This window comes from Peromyscus leucopus, chromosome 23 (genome assembly GCF_004664715.2).
Source record: "Peromyscus leucopus breed LL Stock chromosome 23, UCI_PerLeu_2.1, whole genome shotgun sequence".
NCBI lineage: Eukaryota > Metazoa > Chordata > Mammalia > Rodentia > Cricetidae > Peromyscus > Peromyscus leucopus.
This window is the reverse complement of record NC_051082.1, coordinates 11,065,613-11,086,099: the sequence shown is the minus strand read 5'-3', so window position 1 is coordinate 11,086,099 and position 20,487 is coordinate 11,065,613. Positions and strand designations below refer to the sequence as shown.

The window sequence follows — 20,487 nt, the reverse complement described above, 5'->3', positions numbered from 1 at the left end:
ACAGAACTGCTGGCAGGCAAAAGTTAGCTGCAAGCCTCCCCGCTCCTTCTGCCCAATAGCCATCCCTCTAATCAGCCCGAAGAAAACAGAGAAACGAACAAAAGACAGGTGTCCAGTCTCGGGTACTCTTTTAAGCACATGGTATTTATTAGGCATTAATGGGCACACAAATGTAAGAAACGAATACTTGATTCTCACCCACCCCTCCCCCTTAGAGACACAAAAAGACAAAAAAAAAAATTGCATAGAACACTCACGTGCAAACACACTCACTCACTCACTCACAGATTTTCACATTCTCAGCCATACAGATTACCCTGTTCTGTTTATTAGGGTCAGTTTAAAAAAAGAAGAAGAAGAAGAAAGAAAGAAAGAAAAGAGACACAAAACCTTTTCGTAAAAAAAAAAAAAAAAAAAAAAAAAAAAAAAAGACCAAGAAAGGAAAACACATTCAAAAGCAAGAAAGAGAGAGGGGAAAAAAAAAAAACCACAAATGCAGTTTTGAATACCAATAAAATTAAAAGGTCTTGGTCAGCCCCCAGGCTGGGTTTCATGTTACTACTTAATTAGAATTCCTATTTATAAATAAATAGTACCAGTAAAATATTACATCTGAGAAACCCTACAATAATGTAGTACTTACACACTTTTTTTTGTTTTGTTTTAATACTGTTTTTCTGCTTTTGATGCGGGTGGTTGTGTGTCCCAGGCGATGGTCGCTGGGCCGGTTTCATGCAGGCAGAGGCACCGGTAATATGGCTTCCTCTCCTCCAGCACCTGGAGCTGTTTGACTGTGCATCCCACTGGGGTCACAGAGGAGGTTTGAGCCAGCCCGGGGCTGACTTCCTGCTTGTCTTCTTCTTTGCTTTGCTTTGTAATCACGAAGTATATTTATTCTCGCTTTTTTTTTTTTTCTTCTCCCTTACAACTTGGGAGCGGGGAGCTTGTCCCCTGCTCAGCATCACAATTCTGTTCCCCTTGTGTCACCCGGGGCTCTTTCAGTTTGTCCAAGCAAGATTTCTGGCTGAGACGTGATAGGGCCCCCCGTTCTAGCCACAGATGGCTGGAGAGAGCTGGAGCTGAGGAGAAAGGGTGCTGAGAAGGCAGATAGCAGATGGAGTCCGACATCCTAACTCCATCCACTCAGTAGAAGGCAGCTTTGAATGCCATGAAGCTGGGGAAGGCAGGTCAAAACCGGAAGGGAAAAAGCACAACCCAATCCAAAAACTAGCAGGTACCTCTGGGACCTTCGTAGACATCTCACGTGACGGAGGTAGGTATTTTTGTTAGAGGAGGGTGTCGGATGTACATTTTAGCTCATTTATTGGAGGGAAGCCCCAAAAGTACTTGTTTTGAGACATATTTGTCTCTGCTCTCCCTCCATTAAGGGACTGGGTCCCAGTAAGAAAATTCAAAGAAAAAAAAAATATATTATTATTTATTATATAACAAAGTCAACATTAACACCAAGACACAAGAATGTCTCTCACCGTGCGCCGGGGCCAAACACTCAATGAGGCAGTATGTTCTTAGAACCCAAAAGAAACAATCGGGGAACATGTCTGGGGTGCTGTGAGTGCCATCTGGTTGAGGACAGTGGAGGTTGTGCGGGGTGGGACTCATTCTCTTTTTCTGTTTTGTAGGTTTTGAAACCAGACGACAGAGTCACCGTTTCAGAAGGGTGATCTCACTGATCAGATCAGTGGCTGTGGGAGCCTCGGAGACAAAGGTGACGAGAGGTGACATGAGTTTCTCATCTGTGGGGGGTCCTCATTGCTACTGTCCCTCATCTGTCTCTTCTCTCCTCTTCTCTTCTCTCTCTCTCTCTCTCTCTCTCTCTCTCTCTCTCTCTCTCTCTCTCTCTCTGGCAAAGCTCTGCCTTTTAGCTATTCTCACTCCACTCTGGCACCATGCCGACGCCGTGTACTGAGTGATACTGGTGTGGCGACAGGGTCCTGGGCACGCCGTGAGAGTAGAGGAACTCGGGGGGCTGGAGGCCACCTGGAGACTGAAGGCCAGTCTGAGGCCCGCATGGCCTGACCACAGGCTGATGGGCCACCGAGGTCTGGTGCTGAAACATCCCCTCGCCGAGCTGAGGGGACCCATGGTTGGCCATGCCGGCTAGCCGAGGGACCAGGGGCCCCGAAGTAAAGTGAGCCGAGAAGTGTTGGTAGGGTAGGCGGTCCATGGGCTGCACGGTGGTGACCATGCAGCTGCTGTGGGAGGGCATGCTGGGCCATGTGTTACAGCTGATGTCCTCCAGGCTGGGCACGGGCTCGCTGGGGGGTGCGGAGCTGGCATACATGCAGGCCTGCCGCTGGGCCGACTCTGTCCTGTAAGAGGCACTCAGGCCCTGCTGCTGGGGGTAGCCTGGGCGGTAGAAGGCCTCCTCTTCGCTGGGGGATGTCTCCATGTATGGCTTCTTGTAGGGGTGCTCGGTGCTGGAGCATTCTTCATCTGCAAAGACAGGAAAGATATTAGTCACCCCACAACGCAGCCAGGGCCAGAGACAGCCACTGGGCCTGAGACTTAGAGGCTGTCCACTCCAAACTCCATTCTGACCGAAAAAAAAAAAGTGGAACATCATGACCACAGGTTAGGGCTATGACTTTTAAGCCAAAATCTTGACCTTGAACTAACTCAATTTCTCCATCTGCAAAATGTAGTGAAGTCCTCTGTAGCGCTTCCTTCAGGGAGAAACATTGAGAATTAAGTGGGAAAATGTGTCCATTCAGCAATTAATTCAGAGGCTGGCACAAAAAAAAGTGCCACAAAACACATTATCATCATCACCATCATCATGTGACATCATCATCACCACCATCATCACCATCAACACTGCCATCATCATTACCATCATCAGCAACACCGTCATCATTGTTACCATCATCACCACCATCATTACCATTATCACCATCATCACCAGCCTTATTATCAATGATAATAATTAACATTGTTTCACCCCTTTTGTACATTGTCTCATCCACCCTCTATCATCCCAAACCTGGCATATATGTAGCAATAATAAAAATAACAGTGGTACCGGCAACAACAATAAAAAACAAACACACACAGTGCTGATGATGCCTGGCTGTGTTCTAACCACTTCCTACGAGGTGACCCACTCGATCCTCATAGCAACCTTTTGAAGTGGGTTAGTCCTGCTTTATACATGAGAGAGAAGGAACACAGAGGTTAAGAGGCTTGCCCAAGGCCTTAGATGGTGGCTGATAATGGTGGATCTGTGACTAGTGATCCATCCAGCTGTCTCACTATAAAGTATCTGCTCATCAATGTCATGGTACATGAAGGAAACAATAAATATCCCATGCAATGGATGGACAGTGAATTGATAGGTGGGCCAATGGGTAGATGGATGGTAGACAGATGGATGGGTAGATTGATGATAGATGGGTAGCTGGATAGTGTCTGAGTAATGAATGGATGGATAGATGAGAAATGGATGCATGGACAGCTAGATGGATGAATGGATGAATGGTGGTTGACTGGATGAATGATTGATGGATAGGTGGCTGGATAATGGACGGATAGGTGGATGGTGGGTGGGTGGATGTAATTTGGAACAAATCTCCTTTACTAGCTGTTGAGTCAATTCCAATCCCTGTGTCTCTGTGTCTTGCGAATTGGATCATGTCCCTCCTCTGTGCACTAATTAGTCTTGGTACAGGGTAATGGAGATAACTCATCTTCAGAAGAGTCTCCATTAGGCACTTTGGGACTGTTGGCCCTCTTGGCAGCTAACCAGTATACTGGGGTGGGTCATTTCCTAGAAGAATTCCCGGAAATAGCATGTTTTGAAATTTTCAGCCATACAGTTTTCTACAACTTTCAGGAAGGCCAAAAACTTACTAACACCCAGTCCTCAGGCTAAGAACCCCAGACACTTTGGGGCAGGAATCGTCTGACTCTTCTGTCAGTGTGTTGCCAGTGGGTGGGGGTGGGTAGTCTGCCCTCCAAACACCATCTCACCACTTCTGAGGCAGGTTAGTGATTTGGACCTCACTGAATGACAAAATTAAATTGAAGAGAGAATGGGGGAGTGGATTTGGTCAAAACATATCAAATGTGTGCATTCCAAAACTCTCAACAAAAAAAGGAAGAAGGAGGAGAAGAAGAAGAAAAGGAGGGAAGGAAGGAAGGAAGGGAGGGAGGGAGGGAGGGAGGGAGGGAGGGAGGGAGGAAGGAAGGAAGGAAGGAAGGAAGGAAGGAAGGAAGGAAGGAAGGAAGGAAGGAAGATGTCCCAAGTCCCTTCATAACCTAAAGAATATCTCTCATAGCAGGGACAACATGGCACATCATTCTGATGGAAGACCTGGTCTCTAAAAATGTGCCAGATGCTTCCTTTAAGGTGGCCAAACTGGAGGTGTCTGCCACACCATCATCTCAAACACACCCATTCCTCAGGGAGAATTTAACCCTCCCAGTCAGAGATTATCATTTCTCATCGTCTGATCTCTTTCTAATCAACATATGCTGACAAATTACATATGGAGCTGGGGATGCACCCCAATGACAGAGCTCTTGCTCTAGATTTGATCTCGTGTGTGTGTGTGTGTGTGTGTGTGTGTGTGTGTGTGAGAGAGAGAGAGAGAGAGAGAGAGAGAGAGAGAGAGAGGAGAGAGAGAGAGAGAGAGAGAGAGAGAGAGAGAGAGAGAGAGAGAGAAATGAAGAGGGAAGGGAAAGAAAGGGAAGGAATCAAAGAGTCTGTGTCAAGAAAGGAGGCTCTGTCAGCCCCTTCTGGGAGCCAGAACCATTGTGGGTAACCTGTGCAGCGGGGCTGAGTTTAGTTTATCTGAACATTTGTTTGTTTGTTTCTGTGTGTTTTGATACAAGACCCCACTCTGTAGCCCAGGCTGACTTAGAACTTGCCATCCTCCTGCCTCAGCCTCCTGAGTGCTTGTCCTCTCTGGGTTTCTCACTTTGTAAATGGGGACAGGTGTCCCAGAGCACTGGAGGCCTGGTGGGCACCCAGCAGGCTTCGGCTACCCCTGAATAGGTGGCACAGAGTCACTGTGGACACTGAGTCCCTGGAAGATGTGAAGAGACCGTTGCTGTGAGTCACCCAGAGGGGACAGGGTGGCCTTCAGGCCGTGTTCTTCAGGGTCCGACACCAGGGGTGCAGCCCACCTTTGGGAGCTGGAAGTGTTTGTGGGAATATGGGCTAACTTAACCTCTGTCTCCTCCCTCTGACTCAGGGGAGACTGTACCTCAGGCTCCTGGTGGGGTGCGTCTTTGGGGACTTGGCATGAAGGTATAGATAGGCTCGTGCATATGTTGTGTGCTTGTTTGGGGGTGGGCTCAGTCAGGGGCAATTGTTTGGACTGTTGCCCCTCACTCCACCAGTGCCCGCTCAGCCCCAGCAGAAGCCTAGGGACCTGTTTCTGGACCTGTAGTTAAGCCACTGGTCCCCAGGCACTCCTGGCACAGCCGCTTTAGTAGAATTCTCAGGAGCTAGCCTTCCCAACGGAAGGCAACATGTTCTGACTGGCTAGCCCAGGCTGCCCCATCCTTGTGTTTGGAAAGGAGAGACGTGCTGGCGTTGGTCCTTGCCTGGGGAGGATGCCTGACTTCCAGATGGACCCAAACCCTCAAACTCCTTGGATTTCTAAGGCCTGAACAATGTCACCCCAACAGCCCCCAGCCTGACTCTCCCACACACACACACATCCACTGCCGGGTGGGCTGGATACCAGATGCGGCAAGCATGCCTGTTCCCTCCGCTCTCAGAGAGGGAAAGAGTATCCAAGGAGGAGTTCCTGTTCAAACATCTCCTGCCTGGTGTGATGGCTAAAAGGGTCCTCTCTTGTCTTGGTCTCTGAGTAAGTCTCCTCCCAGTGTAGGTACGGGGAACTCTCCTTACAGGTGGTAAACTGAGGCACAGAAAAGGGACGGTGGGTTTTTTTTTTTTCTTCTTCTAAGACGGGGTCTTACCATATATCTCAGGCCGGCCTCAAACTTTTCTATAGAGTAGTTCAAGCTGGTCTGAATCTCACTGTGTATCCCAGGCTGGCCTTAGACTCACGGCATAGCCCGGGTTGCCTCTGAACTCTCAGTTGTCTGCCCCAGCGCCTCAAGTAGTGAGATTGCAGGTAAACCCCACTGCACCTGGCTAGCCAGTGGTTCGTGAGGGTGGAACTGGAAGCTAATCCTGGTTTGCACCCTCAGTACCCTGTATCCCTTCGCGCCCCACACTCTCTTGTTGGTGTGACCGTCAAACCACACTCTCAAAATGTCATCTTCTGAGGGAGGACTGCAGTGGAGACTTGGTCATACGTGGCGATAAAGAGCTCAGCAGGTTTGCATTAGGGAGCTCTGCTGATTAAATTAATGCCAGACCTAGAGAAAAGAGAGGGTAGGAAGGAGTTTGAAGCGAATCAAAGCCCGTTTTGGGTCAATAGTCCCCGCAGGGCCCTTAGCCACGCCTTCTTCTGCTCGGATGTGGCGGGAAGGCCACAAAAGCCAGAGCCAACCTCTTGGGTTGGTGGGATGTACTTAGAATCAACGGAGCAGGGCTGAAGTAGGGGGCTGCCTGTTGCAGGGAGGGTTTGCTGCCACTGTCGGTTTGCTGCTGGGTGACCGTGGGCAAATCGCTTCACCTCTCTAGGCTTTGAGTAGCTCTAATACAGGTTGTGGATAACGGTGAGTCCAACCAGTTAGGTGGATGAGGGGATGAGATGAGAGAATGCATGGGAAGCGCCCTGGTCTGCTACTGGGACGGCCGAGTACCTGAAGTGACAGCCCAGGCTGTCCTCCATGACCTCCATGTACAAGGGTACCCACGCGTACCTGCAAACATGAACGCCACATACACACACAGCTGCAGATTGCTAATGGATGTGAGATTGGGAGAACAGACTGGGTGTGGGATCAGGGAAAGTGGGGGGGAGGGCAGCGAGAAGAAGGGTAAGGGAGGGGAGGCGGGTGTCCACCCTTTCTGGAGAAGGGTAGGATGTAGGTGCCCAACGCAAAGGGCAAAGAGCAGAGAAAGAAGACTGGAGAGAAAGGCAGGGCCAGCTGGATGCCTCCTCAGCCATTTCCATTACTGACCCGAACGTTATCTGAACACCAGTGGGAGGCCATCAGGAGGTCAGCAGCCTGCAAGTGTCACGGCTAGATGTTGTGTTTAGCAGCATCACGTTGCTGAGATAGGAGGGGACAAGAATGACATCAGACACCTGCTGAGAGGTGACCCTGTAGGCTGCTGCAAGGCCTGCCATGGTGCCTCAGAGCTGGAGAAGTGAATGGCACCAGGACTTTGGGACTGGCTGGAGATAAGAATGTGAAAATGCGTCCCCCTCTAGCCCTTCAGATTGGACACTAGAGCTCGGGCAGATGGAGAAATTTTCCCCCAAAGTCTCTTAGTTAGTGAGAGGCCTGACCCAACCTCCCCCAGTGAAGCCAGCGGACTGGGGGTACAGGGGGAGTGCAGTGTATACTCCGCAGAAAGCCTCTGGCCTTCCCAGAAACCTCTGCCCTCCTTGCCACCTTCCACCCCACCCCCCACCCCCCAAATTGGGTGACAGGGAAGGGGGGGGTTCAGAAGGCAATTCGTCATCAGTCCCCACGGTGTGAGGAGATAAGGAATCAGGGAGGCTTCCTTCCAGTTTGGGACTCCCTAGGAGTGATAACTCCGTGGGTGGTTTCCCCCCTGGCCCCGGCCTGGCCCCCCTGCTATCTGACTTCCCTTCATTGTCAGGCTGCCTTCCACTCGGCCCAGGAGCCAGGCCCCATGCCATGTCAAAAGGGCCCTGCAGGCCAGCAACCCATCCTTGTGTTTGGGCCCAGCTGTCTCCAGCCTATCTCTCCCAATGGATGGAGTCAAAAAAAAAAAAAAGCTGGGAAGGTCCTTTATCAACGCCACTCCATCAAATCCAGGATCCAAGGGTCCGAGAGAGCACTTGTCTATCGGAGTTTCCTCTGAGTTCTCACCCGAAAACCAAACGGACCCAAACAAAGATGTAGCCAAGGCATTTACAGCCCTGGCTACCAAGGGGGAAGGGATGCTGGCTGCTTCTTATTCCCCATGCTGCTATTTTGAGGTTTGTTTTTAAGTATTTTTACATGTGTTCATTTTGTGCGCACGTGTATGTACAGGTGTGGGGGGTGAATATTTACCACGGTAAGCGGGTAGAGTTCAGAGGACAACTTGCGGGAGTGGGTTCCAGCCTTCCCTCAGGTGGGTGCCAGGCAGGGATCAAACTCAGGTTACCAGGCTTTTCAGCAGGTGCTTTGCTAGGTGAGCCACCGTGCCAACCTGAGGCTGTGTGTTTTTAAAAGCAACTGCAGGGCTTTCCCTTAACAGAACTGTTCAGGACAGCCTGAGCTGGAAAAATGCCCAATCCTCATTCTTCTGGGGGCAAATGGCATGCTGTGCACTAATATCAGATTCTAAGGTTATAGGACCAATGGTGAGTGATGAACGACAGAGCTGGGGTGAAGTCATCAAAGGCATGCTTATTGAGGATTTAGTATACATCGGGCCCTGTGAATAGAGAGCAAGCTGGGAAGAGATCTGCTCTCAGGAACAAGTGTTCTTGTGGGGGAGATAGGTATGAAGCCAGTGGGTAAACTCATAGCGGTGCCTTGGGTTCTGAGCCAGGGTGTTTTCATTTTTACTTGAGATCTTCCTATGATGCTGTTTCAGTATCTCCAATTTAACCTGAGTACTGAGAGTTTGGATCACATATGTTCCAAATCCATCATCCATTCGTTTATCTCTCCATCCATCCATCCATCCATCCATCCATCTATCCATCCATCCACCCAATTATTTTTTCATTCATTCACTCACCCACCCATCTACTCATCTATCCAACCATTCACCCATTTAACTATCCATCCATCCATCAACTTCTCCATCTATTTATCTATCTGTCCATCCCTTTATCTATCCATCCACTCTTCCATCCATCCACCCTTCCATCCATCCATCCATCCATCCATCCATCCATCCATCCATCCATCCACCCATCCTTCTGTGTAAGGTGTTACAACTTTCTGTGTTGACTGAGCCTGTTGAGTTACATTAACAGCAGAAAGTCTAGGGCCACCTGTCCTCATGGTTTTGTGGTTCAGAAGGTCTGAATTACAGCCATCTTCTGACTCCCTGCAGATCCCTTAGCTGAGGGTCCTGTACACTGGCTTCCAGGGTCTCTGTCTGTGGAGATGCCACAGACGTTTCCCTGCATGAACTCAGCCAGTAAGGGATATGACCCACTTGGGAACTGTGACCATATTTGCTCAATGGGATCAGTGACTTGAAAAGTGGCCCTGGGAAGCTTCCAGCTCTGGAATCTACCCAAATACCTCTGAGCATTGGATGACCTTCACAGAGCCATCTGCCTAGTCTGCTAAGAGAGAAAATTAGAGAAAGGGAATAGACACGGGTTATGCAGAGAGATAAGATTTGAAGTGAGAGATTTCTTACTTCAAGGGCTGAGCTGACTCACTGCGCAGGGCAGACAGGCAAGAGACCACACTTGGTAGTTCCTTAATTAAACCTAAGGAGGAGTTTGGGGATTGTCCCTATGTACAGTCAGGAACTGAGCTTGGAGCAGTTCAGGCCTTCATCCGTGGCTACTTGGAGCATAAGCATTGGAGTCATGGCTCTGCCTTAAAGCGAATAGTCTGAGTTCATTATTGAAACCATTTTACCCCACATTAAAAACAAAACAAAAACCACGCTTCTAGCAAACACGCAGGGATCAGGATTTCCTACAGTACAATACTGTGATTGGGTGGTCAGACTCAGGAAGAACTTCCCTGTTACTCAAAAGAATTAGCTGGGTTTGCGCGCGGGGTTGCAAGTGTCCTTGGGTATTCTTCGTACATATGCTCTGAGCGGAATCCTCGGGTCTTCCGCTAGTCCCATTAGAACCCTTGACCCCAGGTTATGGCTCTTTCTACAACCAGGGGAGCTAACCTTGACCGAGACAATAAAAAGAATGAAACCCGATCTTCCCCCAGACAAACACTGAGATTGCGCACAGTGCATTGATCACGCCTGACCTGAAGCCTGGACCCTGCGGTAAAATTCCTTTACAGTGTGATGAAGCCTGGGAGGAATTTGAGAATCCTCAGGTCCAGCGTTCATCAGGAACCCAGCTTGAGGTTTTTCTGAGGGTTCTGCACCAGATCTCTCTGGGTATTAAAGCCTGGAATGTATAATTTTACGATTTTCCAAACTGTGTTCCGACCTTTTTCTTATTATTCTTCCTCCCCCTCCCACCCCCCCCCCCCCTTTTTTTTTTTTGAAACTTGTAATGAATCTGGAAGGGATCAAAAACTAAAAAATGGCTCCTTTTTGCCTTTTTTTTTCTCTTGCCAAGGGTACCCTGCAGCTGTACTTGCTGTTATTGAAAAGGGGAACGCCCTAGTTAATAATAATAATAAAAAATCCAAAGCCGTGAGCCCGGCAACAGTGAGATCTTCAGGTTTAAGGACTGGTGGGCTGAAGGAAGATTGGGAGGAAGGAATCGAGAGAGGAGGTGGCAGGCATGGAAATGGGCCGAGGGTGGCAATGTCCAGAGTCCAAAAGCCCTAGCTGGTTGAAAGGTTGAAAAAAAAAAAAAAAAAGTAAACACTGCAAAACATCTGGATGTCTTCAAACATCTGCGCGGTTGGCATTGAGTACACAGGACACCTGCAGGAGTGACCGCAGTTTTCTTGGAGGGGGGGTGTGTTTTGATTTTTTTTTTGTACCAATGTTTGGGCATCCTATGGTTCCCAGATGTGCTGCCAAATGTCTGGCTAAAAATAAACGTGCGTGCTGTTAGGTAGGCACCACCCACACTTCGCAGGGAGGCTTCTGAGCTGCCTGCTGGTGTCACCCGGGGAACGAGGTTACCTGTGGCTCTGTGTGACTGGAGCCAGATCTACACTTACCTATTTGAGGGGAGGGGACTTGTTTTAAAAAAAAAAAAAAAAAAAAAAAAAAAAAAAAAAAAAAAAAACACTAAAGGCTTCACTGGTATGTGGATGCTTACTTGGGCCCTTATGCTCCAGGACTTTGTCGGAGCCACAAGACAGTTAGCTTTCTTTACTCACTGACCCCCGGTTGGATGGAGTGGGTAGGGCGCGGGGGACATATGTCTGCCTGGCTCACAGCTCCATCTGAAGCACCTGGTACACTGCCTGGCACTTGGCAGAGCTCAGGAAATAGCCGCTGGGCGGCCAGGTGGATGACATGGACCATTGGAAAGCTGGAGAGGACAGAGACAGGGCATCCCAGGCACAGGAAGCCACCGCCCACTTTGATTTCAAGTGCCTGTCGCTTCTCTGAGGCTCACTTCCCGCTTCTGAGAAATGGGAGCCAAAACAGATGCTTTGAGGGGCTGCTATAAGATGGAGGAGGGTCACATTATAGGTGTTGCGTGAGTAGTTTCTTCCTCGTGTGTTGTTTAGTCCAATGCCCAGCATCATGACTACTGACCACCCAAGAAAGATACATGGACGAGACAATACTTCATTCTTTCGTACTTCTCAATACAGCCACAGTTTCCTCCTCTCCCTGCCCTTCCTCTCCCCTCTTCATCCTATCCTTTCTTTTCCTTCCTTCTTTCCTCCTCCTCCCTCCTCCTTCCTTCCTTCCTTCTTCCTTTCTTTCCTTCCTTCCCTCTGTCCCTCCCCCACTCCCTCCTTTCTGGAACAAAACAATGGCCCCTGACTGAGCCCACCCCCAAACAAGCACACAACATATGCACGAGCCTATCTATACCTTCATGCCAAGTCCCCAAAGACACACCCCACCAGGAGCCTGAGGTACAGTCTCCCGAGTCAGAGGGAGGAGACAGAGGTTAAGTTAGCCCATATTCCCACAAACACTTCCAACTCCCAAAGGTGGGCTGCACCCCTGGTGTCTGAACCTGAAGAACACGGCCTGAAGGCCACCCTGTCCCCTCTGGGTGACTCACAGCAACTGTCTCTTCACATCTTCCAGGGACTCAGTGTCCACAGTGACTCCGTGCCACCTATTCAGGGGTAGCCGCAGCCTGCAGGGTGGCCACCAGGCCTCCAGTGCTCTGGGACACCTGTCCCCATTTACAAAGTGAGAAACCCAGAGAGGACAAGCACTCAGGAGGCTGAGGCAGAAGGATGGCTAGCCTGGGCTACAGAGTGAGGCCTTGTATCAAAACACATAGAAACAAACAAACAAATGTTCAGATGAACTAAACTCAGCCCCGATGCACAGGTTACCCACAATGGTTCTGGCTCCCAGAAGGGGCTGACAGAGCCTCCTTTCTTGACACAGACCCTTTGGCTCAGACAACTTAGGGAAAAGTCATCGATGGCTCACTTGATAAGGGAACTGTGGCATGCCTGAGACACCTTACTACACAGATGTAAAGTGGGGGTGCCACGTGGAAATCAGCTGTGACTCTGCATGTATGTATGTGGGTGCGGGGTGCAAATGAGAGAGGATGTATGTGTGTGTGAGAGAGAGAGGAGATGTGTGGGGGCTGTTTGTACGGTATGTGTTATGCATGTGTAATGTGTATGATGTGTGTGTCTCTGTGTATATTTGTGTGTATATGTGTATGTATGTGTATATATTATGTATGTGTGTGTGCATGTGTGCTACACACACACACACAACACACACACACACACACACACACTTTGTAAAGTAGATCTGGACATTTTCCATCTTCCTCAAGGGGAGGCTGAACTTGTAGACATACTAAATGAACCTCTTTCCTTTTCCTGTGTGGTTTGAATGTCCTATCACTTCTATATTTCTGTGTTACTTATTTAAATAATAATAATAATAATAATAATAATAATAATAATAATAATGAATGTCACTGCACACTCCACCCCAAGGAGGAACGTGGTAAAGGAGGAGGCACTGGCAGGCCCGTCAGTCACACTCACCTTTCCTCTTGGTGCAGTGGTAAATTTGGCTGTGCTCCTGGGCCAGAGGGTATGGGTTGGGCGGGGGCAGAAGGTCCTGGGAGGGGCCGGAGACACCGTTCTCACACTGGTACTGGGACCCTAAATTGGATGAGGTGGAGAGAGCTCGGGTCTCACTGCTGAAGGGACTGTGGTTGGAAACCACCTTGTGCCTCACTGTGCTCCTGGGAACCACGGGATACTCTTTACTGGAAGGAAGAAGACAAGAAGAAATCATGTCCACCAGTGCTCTGCTGCAGATTCACCTCCTTGCCAAGCCACGGTGTCAGCGAACCGACTAGAAACATCAACAAATGAGAAACTAAGGGGTCTTTGATGAGCAGAATGGCCCAGGAACTCCTGGCATCCCATACCAGGAACCCACTTTTCATGTCTTGTACATTTGGCAAGTAGTTCTAAAACCAGCCAGGGGTACACCTAAGAACCCTCCCCGGCATCGGGACATTGGAACTGCTTCAGCTCATGCGCATGTCTTTGAATTGTCCGATTCAAAAGCTGGGTGTGCTGCCTAGACGTTTAGACTTCACTTCTTAGTATTTATTTGTTTGTTTATTGGTTTTTTTGGGAAAAGGTTTCTCTGTGTAGTTTTGGTGCCTGTCCTGGAACTCGCTCGGTAGACCAGGCTGGCCTTGAACTCACAGAGATCCACCTGGCTCTGTCTCCCGAGTGCTGGGATTAAACCACTGAATCCCCAACCACTTATCTATTACTTTTAAAGTGCTCATCTTTGCTGCACCACTGGCTGTCGCCTAACTGCTTCTACTTGGAGGTTTCTATCACGACTGTAATACTTTTTTTTTTTTCGAGGAGGAGAAAGGGCTGCAGCTAACAATAAATGTCCCCTAGTTCACAGTCAGGAAGGATGGCTCAGTGGGTAAGGAACTTGCTGCCCAAGCTTGGAGACCTGAGTTTAATCCCTGGAACCATTGTGAAGATGAAAAGAGAGAGCCAACTCCACTAAGTTGTGCTCTGACCTCCCCATGCACACTATGCATGTGCATGTCCCAAATACATATCATATGTACATACACATGGACACACACACTAATAATAATAATTAAAAGAAGAGATCCTCAGGGGCTGGAGAGATGGCTCAGTAGCTAAATTCAGTTCTCAGCACCCATATCAGGCAACTCACAACCACCTGTAACTCCAGCTCCAGGAGAGCCGAATACCCTTTTCTTGTGGTTTGTACACACCGGTACTTGTGTGTACATAATCCCCCTCCCACACACATATACGCATAACTAAAATTAAAATTTTAAATACATATTCATGAGACTATAAGTGGAAGGGCCCCCACTTTAAAAAATTCCCAGTTCAAAGGGTTGTTGAGCCAAGGAATGAGAAGGCTGCAGGAAGAGCTGATCACCCGTGGCTATTGTTTGAAGTAGAGAGAAGAGAGGCAGGGGAGAGGGGAGTAGACAGGAGAATAAAGAAGATGGAAATCACAGGATGAGATGCGGAACCAAATCAGGTCCCCTTAGCATCATCTGCACATCCTGTTAAGCCTCAGCATCCACTCTGTGGCTTCCTGCTCAGCATCCTCCCAGGTTCTCAGAATCTGGTCCCTCCCAAGCTGAGGATGGAACTCAGTTGGTCGACTGTTTGCTTAGCATGCATAAAGCCCTACATTTGGTCCTCAACACCAAATAAACCTGGCATAGTGGATTGCATCTATTACCCCAACACGTGGGAGGTAGAGGCAGGAGGATCAAGAGTCCGAAATGACAACAATAACAATGATAATAATTTGATAACCATTTCAACATGATTAGTCTCCTTTCTAGAGTGTGTGTTTTATGAAGTTGATATGGTATTCTGAGATATGGATAGGTTTCAACACTCAGCCAGAGAAACCTCGCCCTAGACAGGCTAGAGACATATTCTGATACAAAGCACGTATGGATCAGGAAATACCAAGCGTCAGGACTTTTTTTGTCAAAACCTGGAATCAAATATTTCTTTAGGCATTTTTGGAGGTTATTTTTAATCCAAATAGGTTGAGTCTTGCTATGAACAATCGCATGTGGGAAAGTATGTGCTTGGGGGTACTAACTCAGCTCCTCTCGTGCAACTGAAATGCGTGTTTGCTTGTGGAAATTAAAGTGTGCATTTGGGACTGGAGGTGTAGCTCAGAGGTACAGTGCTCACTTAGCATGCATGAAGTTCTTGGTTCAACTCCCAGCACCACAATAAATAAATAAGTACATACATATATATGTGTTATATATATACATACACATATACATATACATACATACATACATACATACATACATACATACATACATACATAGCTGGAGACACAGCTCAGTGGTAGAGTACTTGCCTAGCAAGCTTGAGGCTCTGGGTTCAATTTTCAGCACCACAACTTGTTAATTAGTTAATTAATAACAGACTAGGAATGTAGCTCAGTGGTAGAGTATTCATGTGGGATGTACAAGACCCTGAGTTTTAATAAAGTGCAAAAAAATTAGAAATACAATAAAATATAAAGCATACACTATATAATCTCAGGAGAAAGTCCGTATATGTTAAAGTTTCTGGAGAATGCCACAGGCATAAGTCCGTGGCACCCTCTCCATGAAGCTGTGATGATGCTATAATCTCTGTGCCCATTTTAGAGATTAGGAAGCTGAAGCCCAGAGAGAGATGAGACAACTTGCCTGTGGACCCAGAACTGGCTAAAAGATACAACCAGAATTCTAGCCCAACCATTCCTAAACACTTCTTTCAATGTCTAAAGCAGAAACCCTGGATCAAGGTTCCCTTCTACGCACCAGGGATATAGCCTTCTCTACTCTCTGCCCCTGCCTCTGTCTGTTATGAGGAAACACATCGCAGTGGCCGGGCAAGGGACATGAAGAGCCTGCCAACTTTCCATGACACTACACACCCACCATTCATGACACCCAGGAGTCTCTTGACTATGCTTCCTCCGGGGGGGGCTGTGCCATCTCGGATCCCAGCTGGGAGGCTCCACACAGCCACCAGTCAGCCAGGAAGCTGAACAGAATGGCATCAGCTCGAGAGCTCTGGCTTTGTGGTTCAAACCGTGTAATGGAAAAAACAAGAAGAATAAAGAAAAGGCACAATAATAAAACACCACTGAAGCCATCAATTCTCACCGGTAATACTGCTTGGGTCTGCTGAGGTCAAGCGCTGGGTTGTCAGCACTCCAGGAGGAAGGGAGAAATCGTTTGGGGTTTTATATGTTTAACGGGGATGGTTATTTTTTTTAATTAAAGAAAATAAGCCTCCAAAAATATTGGCTGAGGGAATTTACAAGGGAGCGTACCAGTGTGCTCTGTGGAATTCTCCCATCCAGCCTTGCCAAACTGCAGAATTACTCACCCCGAGAAAGGCCAAACCCTGTCTTATAAACACTTCCAGAAGTGGAAAAGTGATATTATCCCCCAATAACCACGTGTCCCTCACAGCTTGATTCCCTCCGAGGAGCCTCAAACATCATCCCCAGCGTGTGTCAAGAACATCCTGCTTAGTGCCTGAGATGCTGTGTCCCAAGGCCATCTGACAGTGTGGGGCTGTGGGCAAGGGAAGGCAGTGTGCCTTCTCCATCCTGTGAGGCAAGAGAGACACCGGGAAGGAAATGTCCGAAGTAAACCACAGCAGCGTGGTCCCCATGGAGCTCTTCGGCGGACCCATCAAAGGATCCGTCCGTCAGAGGAACCATTGGCGTCTCTCTGATGGGATCACCATGGTGCCTGGGAGAGGAAGGTGAGTTGTTTTCATCGGAAGCTTAAGGACTCCCATGAAGAAGCCAGAGCATTACAGAATTAGGGGAAAGGTTGGAAAGGGCTGTGTGTGTACAGCAGCCATGGAGGGCAGGTTTTCACCATAATTGCCGCCACCACCACCATCACCACCATCAGCATCCCCAGCATCCCCACCATCCTCAGCATCACTGCCATCATTACCATCATCACACCATCATCACCATCATCACCACCATCACCATCCCCACCACCATCACCATCATCACCATCCCCACCACCATCATCACCATCACCACCATCATCACCATCATCACCATCATCATCACCATCACCACAATGATTGGTGCCTCCTCATCCATGTTCCAGCCACCATACTGATTCTTGTCTTCCCTCATTGGGTCCTAGGCCGTCCCTCATTTCACGCAAATCCTTAAGAGCTACCATACAGATGAGAAAATCCAAGTTCAGACAGCTGAAAAGAGCCCAACATGGATTCATTCAGAGTCCATTCTATTCCTAAACTCTTGCAGACAAACTTGGGAGTGGTGATGGGCAAGCTCTGCCTGCACACCTGCTGTGTGGCAAGCACGTTCCCACAAAGCAGGCCCATGGTGACCGAGTTGGGGACCGGCTACAGTAGGGCAGGGCTGAGGTCACTGGGCAAGTCCCGGTGTTCATGACACTCAGCTGCTCTTGTCACGGACCAGCATCCCACCAACGGGCTCTGATCAGAGAGAGGCACCAGACACAAGCCAGATCTCAGGTTCCTCAGCTCTCCCTGGGTGCTATAACCCACAGAGCAGACCCTCCCTGACTCAGGCTCCCTGACATTCTGTTCCCTGGGAGCGGGTAGTGAATGACGCCATTGTCACTGGGTCTGGGTTGTAAAACATTACAAGGGAATATTGAAACCGAGGGCCAAACTGCACCATCAGCCTGCCGCCAGCTAATGAACCGTTTTCCACTGCACTGCAGTGGATTGAATCGGCCTTTTCACGAGAGCAGGTGGCAGGGAGCTGGTGGGGTGGGGGCTTTTGTTCAGTTTTGTTTTCTCTGGTAGGTGCTTACCCAATTTCTGGCAGCATTTTTAAACAACCAAAGGGGGGGGGCAAGGGCTGTAAAAGTCCCGTTCTTGTGGGGCAAATTCCTCTACGAGCTCCCCACTTTCATCTGAGACCTAAATTAAAATGGGCCCGGGCAAACACAGCCCCTAGGGAGCTTTCTTGGTGTGTTCACCTTCTAATCTACTTGGGGAGGTTATTTTGATCTGACATGTGTGGGTGCCACGGGAAACCAGGAGGGCACACCTCAGGGGGCACACACCCCAGGCAACATGCAGCTCGGCCCAGATAACAAATGGATTGGGCTCTCAGCTCATGGCAGAAAGGCAGAGAATCATCTCATTGGGGACGATAGGCACAAATACTTTACATAAATTTCCCACTAGGGATGTGTGGTTTGAGAGGGACCAGGACTCTCAGGGACTTCTCCTCACGCTGGGGACAACCTTGCCTTACAGCTATGGGGTCATGTGGTTATACATCTCTAAACAGAGTAGTAGCAGGAATTGGCTCCTGGTTCTGATGCTGGTCTGGCTGAGTGAATGCCCCATACTTAAGGAGAGGGAGAGAGAGAGAGAGAGAGAGAGAGAGAGAGAGAGAGAGAGAGAGAGAGAGAGATGACCTCAAAAACCAATATACAGCCAAGGATGTTTGTTTTCTGGTTTTTTGTTTTTTAAATGTGTGTGGGTGTTTTTATGTGAATGTATGTCTGTGTACCATGTGTGTGTCTGGTCTCCATGGAGACCAGAAAAGGGCACTGGGTCCCTAGGAACTGGAGTTATATATAGTTTCAAGCCACTATGTGGGTTCTGGGAATTAAATCCAGGTCCTCTGAAAGAGCAGCAAGCACTCTTCACTGCCGAGCCCTCTCTCCAGATGCATTTTTTTAAATTTATATTTAAAAAATTGGGTCTATTTATTTTATTTTATGTGCATGAGAGTTCTTCTAGCGCGTGTGTCTGTGCGCCACATGTGTTCCTGGTGCCCAAGGAGTTCAGAAGAGGGCACTGGATTCCCCGAAACTAGAGTTACAGACAGTTGTGAGCCGGTAGGTTGGTGCTGGGAATTGAACCTGGGTCCTCTGGAAGAGCAGCCAGTGCTCTTAGCTGCTGAACCATCTCTCTAGCCCTGGCCTTCGTCTTCTGATCCTCCTTCCTCTACTTCCAAGTGCTGAGATGATAGACATGCCCATCAGGCCTGGCTAATGCGGTGCTGGGGTGGAACCCAGGGCTTTGCGAATGCTAGGCAAGTACGCTACCAACTGAGCTCTATCCCAGGCTCACTTTCTGAGGGGCGGGGTCGTTAGAGAGTCTCATTATGCAGCCAAGTTAGCTTTCAATGCCTGATCCTCCTGTCCCAGTTTTCTGAATGCTAGGAGGTAGGACAGGAATGCAAGACGCTGTCCGTCCGTTCTGAAGCAGAGCTTTGCACCTAGCAGGGTCTCTGAACCGGCTCTCCATCTCAAAGATCAAGTACTTCGGGTTTGCCAATTTTTCTAGAGAGAGGGGTATGTGTCTGCACCCAGCCCAATGAAAGGGGTCTGATATTCCAAGGGTGGTTTTTGAAAATGCTATTAAGACAACTCTGAAATCACGGGGGAACCTGGACCCGCCTTTCTTTGTCGCTTTGTCTCATTTCTTCCACTTACAGGAAAGGGAAACCAAGGCCCACCCTGCAGGGCATCACAGAGTCACAAGAGAGAAGCTCCATGGAAAGCAGGGAAGCGGAGCTTGGATGGGGCTGAGGCTGAGTGAGCTCTGAGGCTGTCCGTCAGGCAGACTTCCCTCACATCTGCCATACCGCACTGCACAGAGCAGACCTACAGTTTAGTCTCAAAAACGGGCAGGTTTGCAAGCTGGAGAGATGACTCTCAGCAAGGCAACCCACTTGCTCAGCAAGCCTGAGGACCAGAATTTGAATTCCCAGAATCCACATAACGCTGAGTAAGAGTGGCATCCCGTCTGCAATTCCAGTGGGAGGGAGGAAGAGATGGAGATCCCAGGAGCAAACTGGATGTCTAGAATAGCTGAGTCAACGAGCTCTGAGTTCAAGTGAGGGGCCCTGCATCAACCTAGGAAGACACCTGACATTAACCTTGAGCCTACACACACATACATATACATACATACACACACATGCACACACATTCATACATACACATGCATACATACATACATGCACATACATATATATATGTACATATACACATGCACACACATTCATACATATACACACGTACATACATACATGCACATACATATATATATACACATATATATACACACACTTATATATGCTAATAAATAAGGGGAACAAGGGGATTTTTCTGGTATGTTCTAGATTTTAACAGGGGTTTAGATGTTACAATTATATACATTTGTCAAAAGGCGAAAGGTGAACTTACAATGTGTACATTTCACTCTGGAAATCTAAAATAAAAGAAAGAACTGTGAACAAAAAAAATTGAATCTTAGTTAATGATGCACACACTGAAGGGTTTGGGGTGAAATGGCTCATTCCTGTGACTTAGTTTAAATTTCATCTGTTAAAATGAGAAGGATAGGTGGAGGGGTGGGGGGGTGCATTGGATGGATGGATGGGTTAGAGGGGTAGATGGTTGTGTGGATAGACCGATAGATGGCCTGGAAGAATGGACAGAGAGACAGATGGATAAGTATGTGATATGAGCAGAAAGTTATAGAAAACTTTTGCTCCATCCGGGAGCCACAGACTGCCAGGGAGAGGTAGAGAAC

The 20,487-nt window shown here is 48.5% G+C and overlaps 1 protein-coding gene across 3 annotated transcripts in view; it reads right to left on the bottom strand.

Moving 5' to 3' along the window:
* Nucleotides 1–895: 895 nt before the first annotated feature.
* Tbx5 (T-box transcription factor 5) overlaps nt 896–20,487 on the bottom strand; it is a 51,569-nt gene continuing 31,977 nt past the window's right edge. For all 3 annotated transcript variants that reach the window (XM_028878790.2, XM_028878792.2, XM_028878793.2), the window contains 2 exons: nt 12,895–13,121; nt 896–2,457 (listed from right to left, as the gene is read on the bottom strand). In XM_028878790.2, the coding sequence (XP_028734623.1) occupies nt 1,883–2,457; nt 12,895–13,121 (802 nt within the window). In that variant the 3' untranslated portion in view covers nt 896–1,882. The remainder of the gene's footprint in view (nt 2,458–12,894; nt 13,122–20,487) is intronic.